This window comes from Penaeus japonicus, unplaced genomic scaffold (genome assembly GCF_977035675.1).
Source record: "Penaeus japonicus unplaced genomic scaffold, GWHDUDI00000001_assembly GWHDUDI00000009, whole genome shotgun sequence".
Classification (NCBI taxonomy): Eukaryota; Metazoa; Arthropoda; class Malacostraca; order Decapoda; family Penaeidae; genus Penaeus; species Penaeus japonicus.
In genome coordinates, this window is record NW_028234411.1 from 44,645,307 (window position 1) to 44,650,306 (window position 5,000).

The 5,000-nt window shown below is 37.8% G+C and overlaps 1 protein-coding gene across 5 annotated transcripts in view; it reads right to left on the minus strand.

Annotated features, from left to right (window-relative positions):
* Window positions 1-5,000, minus strand: part of LOC122249196 (uncharacterized) — a 107,526-nt gene that overhangs the window by 9,805 nt on the left and 92,721 nt on the right. For all 5 annotated transcript variants that reach the window (XM_086540155.1, XM_043009868.2, XM_043009870.2 and 2 more), the window contains 2 exons: window positions 1,710-5,000; window positions 975-1,193 (listed from right to left, as the gene is read on the minus strand). The exon at window positions 1,710-5,000 is cut by the window's right edge and continues 1,663 nt beyond it. In XM_086540155.1, coding sequence (XP_086396281.1) covers window positions 975-1,193; window positions 1,710-5,000 — 3,510 coding nt within the window. The remainder of the gene's footprint in view (window positions 1-974; window positions 1,194-1,709) is intronic.

A 5,000-nucleotide genomic window follows, 5' to 3' on the forward strand; every position in this document is an offset into this window, starting at 1 on the left:
TTTTTTTTTCTAAAATCTTATTAATAGTAATAACCAAATGAAAAATAATAAAGAGTTTTTTCATGAAGATATGTCTTCAGTAATATTTAACAATTCTTTTAAAATTACTCAGAGATGTTTACCATTAATAATTCTGAATAATGACACATAGTCTAAAGCAAATATCATGTACAGACATAAAAAGGACCAGAATGCTATGCCATTCAACTGCAAGCAATATTGTCTATGTTCTCAAATGCATAAAATTAGACTATACCATCATGCTATTGTTATGAATGTACATATACCAATTCAGTTATACCATTCAATATTTCTTTTTGTTATTTTTAGTCTCTCTTTCATATCAATTATGGTATGACCTTCTTTGACCCGAGTCTATTCTTGAATCCCTGATGATATGTTTGTGTCATTCCTCATGGACATATATACACTATAGCTTCCCTGGTGTTATTTTATTAGTTTTATATGGTTGGAAGATGTTTACGGTTTGCCTATTTCCTATGAAGTAATTTTATAGTTTATCATCATCAAAAGTTTGGAAGTCTTAGCAATACCTCTCACCTACACTGAAAACATTATATAAAAAATGACATTAATATTGGCTGGTACAACTGAATGACTGAAAAGTTATTAATCCAAAGACTAACCAATACATATATTATGTCCTAACCTATTTAACCAAGCTCAATAAACACACAGCACATTCAGGGAATTCTAGTTATCAAACATTCTATATTCTCTAAAGACTAAATGTGTTAGTATATTGCTTCACAGCCATGAAGTTTATGAAATCAATAAGAATACACAGAACAATAACCACTATCTTTGCTTATTATCTAAATATTAATCAGGGTTAAATCATTCTCATCAAATTTAGAAAAAAATTATATCCTGTCAGAACAGAAGCCATAAAGATACCAAACACACATTCCATCTCTGACCTTTTTAAAAACATAAAGTCAGATCTCACTCACCCTCCACATGAACTCCCCGCTGGTAGACGAGCTCTCGCCATCACTGTCTGAGTCACTCTCCCAGTCTGGCGTGTAGCGTGGGTCCTGCGTAGTGTGGAAATCCACCTGGCTGAACTTCCCAGAGCCAAATCCTGGGCCCTCCTCCTCATTCTCATCTGAGTCCTCATCACACAGACTCCCGACCTCAATCAGCTCTTCAATCTCTTCTTGGTCACTTATCTGAATCAAGAAATTGCTTTTAACCATAAAAGGAAATGTGATGGGAAGGAAATAGGGGTTGGAGGATGGGGGATGGGAGTTTGCAATGAGACACACACACACACACACACACACACACACACACACACACACACACACACACACACACACACACACACACACACACACACACACACACACACACACACAAAAAAAAAAAAAAAGCAGATGGAGGAGTATGTGAATGAAATAAGTGAAGAAAATGAAAATGAAAATTAAGAGGAGGAAGGAATTTTCAAAAGGGACATTGGTAAGTATATATATATATATATATACATACATACATACATATATACATATATATATATATATATATATATATATATATATATATATATATATATATATATATATATATATATATATATTTTTTTTTTTTTTTTTTTTTTTTTTATAAATAAAATCTCCCACCCCCCCCTCCCACATACACAAACAAAATCTTATCCAGGTAGTTGAGGAAGTACTTGGATTCCTTACCTGATACTTTTTGGAGGATAATACTTCTGCTGATGTCATCTGGTTCAGGTCACCTGGCTCCGGTGTCTTGGGGCGCGTCATTGGCTGCTCTGCCTCCTCCTCACTCTCAGAATCAGAGAGGAGAGTTGCTTCTCTCGCTTTATGTGATTTTGTACTCTTCTCGTTGCTCTCTTCCGACTCGTCTGAATACAGGCGTCCAAGGAAGCTCAGTTTAATGGGGGCTTCTGCCTCATCTTCCTCTTTAGCTTTGTTGTTGCGTACTATTTCCTCTCCACTGACTTCATTAGGCTTGGGTTCATCTTCATCATCTTTGTCACTGAAATCTTCTATATTTTCACCAGCAGCTGGGTAGTTCACATCATAGGGAAGAGAGATATGCTCTACTTGTTCAAAAAGTGGTGGGTCCTCAATGCTGGCATTGGGATGCGATATGCTGCTCAGTGCAGATGTGAAATAGGAATGGTAGTGAGGAACCTGAATACCCTGCGGAGATTTCTCAAGAGCATCCTGTTCTTTTCTTCTGTCCAGATTTTCTTTGGATCCTAATGTTCCTGTCAGGACAAATGCAATTTCTGGCTTAGAGTCTGTATCACCTTCAAATGCACTTCCCTCAACATCCTCAATGGGCTTCTCAGTAGACTGACCTTCACTCAAACACTTCTCACGATACCGCATCTCATCAAATCTTGAACCCCCAAGTGATGGAATTGACTCTGGAGCAACATCATCAGAATCTTCATATGCAAAAATCTCAACATCCGTTATTTCTGGCTGCTCCAGCTGGTCAATTATGAAGGCAAGATGACTTCTAGGCTTTCCCCCTTCAACTATTGTAGCCTCGTTTGTTTCTGTGTCAACCACAAGGACATCTTCACCATCACCATCATTTTTTGAATTGTATATTTGTATAGATGATGGGCCCGACTCCTCTTCAAGGTCTTCCAATATCAAACTGTCATGAATATTTTCTGTTAAACTATCAACCTTTCCTTGACTACAAACATCTAAGGAACTACTAACATGTAATCTATCAACAGTATCAGAAGAGTCAAGAGTTTTGGATTCCTCATTTGATTCATCTTCTGTTAAAATAATGCCTTCCTCAAAATCCCCAGAGAAGGCTAACTCACTCAATCCAGGTTCCATCTTTTTTAATGCGTGTTCATTGACAGCTTCATGTATAACAAAAGTGCCATCAATTTCTTTGGAATCATCCAAAAATAAATTTTCTGATATGGATTCATGGAACTCTATGCTAGGGTCTTCAGTGATGCTTTTATTGCTGAGTCTTCTTGCAGGTGAATCATAGTCCTCTAGGAAGCTCTCTTCTTTTATAGGAGATAAAGTGGTAGTGATGATGCCTCTGTAGTTGATAACAACATTATCCCGTTCCCCAGATGGGACATCATCAGGTTCTTCAGGTTCCATTTCCTCCTTTTCCTGCACACCACCCAGCTTCAAACTCAACTCAGCCCTGAGAGCATTTATGTCCTCTGGTTTGTAGCCAAGTACTTCCTCGTCATCTGTTGTGTTGTACGAAACGTATGTTCCTTCATCATCGAGATTTAGCATATCAGTTGAAGAGTAAGGACTTTTGGTGGAAGACGTATCACTGCGAGGGCTAGCTTCCAGATCTTCCTGTGAACCTTTGAGTTTTCCATCAAAGGTATTATTGCCATCAGCTGCTTCTTGGAGCAGTTGCCTGGTCTGAAAGGCTGCCTCTTGCCAGGCAACCATCTGTTGCTGCCAAAAGTCCCCATTCTCTGCCTCATCATTCTCTACTGCAGAATCTTGACTCTCTTGTGATGACCAGCAGTCATCACCTCTTATCCTGTACTGATAAGCACTTGGTGAAAGGTCATCCTCCTCTTTAATCAAATTCACTTGGGAATCTAAATCAAAACTTTCAGGTTTAAGTGCATCACCATTTTGATTTACTAAATTATGGTTTCCTAATTCTGTAGTGAAAGATTTTACAGGCAACTCTTTTTCTTCAGAAGGCATAATCTGTAATCCAAGCTCTATCTTTAATTCTTTATCATTATGTACTGCTTTGTCTTTTTCCACACTGAAGTCCTGGACTGAATCACTAGCATCTGATTTGATGACACTTTTCTCATCTGAGCTCAAAATTTCAGGCAACTGACAGGATGAAACTGTTGATGAATCTGCTATTTCACATTCTTTACCTGCTGTTTCCTTTATGTCTTTATTTTGCTTTGCTAACTGGTTGATCTCATTATGGTCCATTACTTCAAATGTGCAGTCAATTGAATCTTCCCTCCTATAGGTATAGGAATCCGATGGTGTATCAATAATAACATAGGAATTACCAAGAGAACGAGTATCGTCAGTTTTGCTGCCTTCAGATGAACTCCATTCTCTGTGGTTAATTGAGTTTACATCTAATAATGGAGTTTGCTTTACTTCCTCTTCAGAAAGCAGAGTTGCAGTTTTGTACAGATCTGACACTTCACCTGATGTATACATCTCTCTTGTCACTGGCCTGGACTCGGCAGTGAGGTAAGATTCATCACTAAATTTCATTATCTGGTCCCTGTCACATACAGAGGATTCTATACTGGCATTGTGAAAGGGTTCATGAAATTCCATGGAAAGCTTTTGTGCCAAAGCATCAGAGTGTTTCGTACAAGATGAGCTTGAATCTGAACTGAAAAATACATCAGTATCAACCTTTGGGCGATGAGCATCCACTTCGGATACTCCACTTTCATTGTGCTTCATAATGTCAGAAATCTCATTACATGTGCTATGCTCAAATGTACTACTGAGATCCTGCCTTAAATCTGAGATACTAGGGCAATCTTCCACTTTGTTTGCTATCACATTTTCACTCCTGTCAAAAGTGCTTCCTAATATATCACTTGCTATGTCACTTTTTATATTTGTTTTATCATTTGAAATTTCTTTAAAAATTGTATCTGAGCTTACTAGGTCTTCATTCATTGTACTACCTAGGAATTTGTCCCACTGTTCTAAATCAAATTCAATTCCAGCTAATTCTCTGTCATTCTCGTTGTCCTTTGGATGACCATCCTTAGGAGCAGCTGAATATTGGGTGTTTTCTTCTTTACATTTGATGGATTCAGGTGATTTGATGGCTCTGTATAACTCTAATGAATAGTGTTCCAATGCTCCTATAACTACCTCTTCTCCTTCAACAATTTCTTCTGGTTTATAGCTTGGGATTTGAGTTGCTATTTCTGCATCCTTTTTATCTTCACAGGACTGATCATCTTTCTGTTCATTGTCAGTGTCCTTCATCTCATC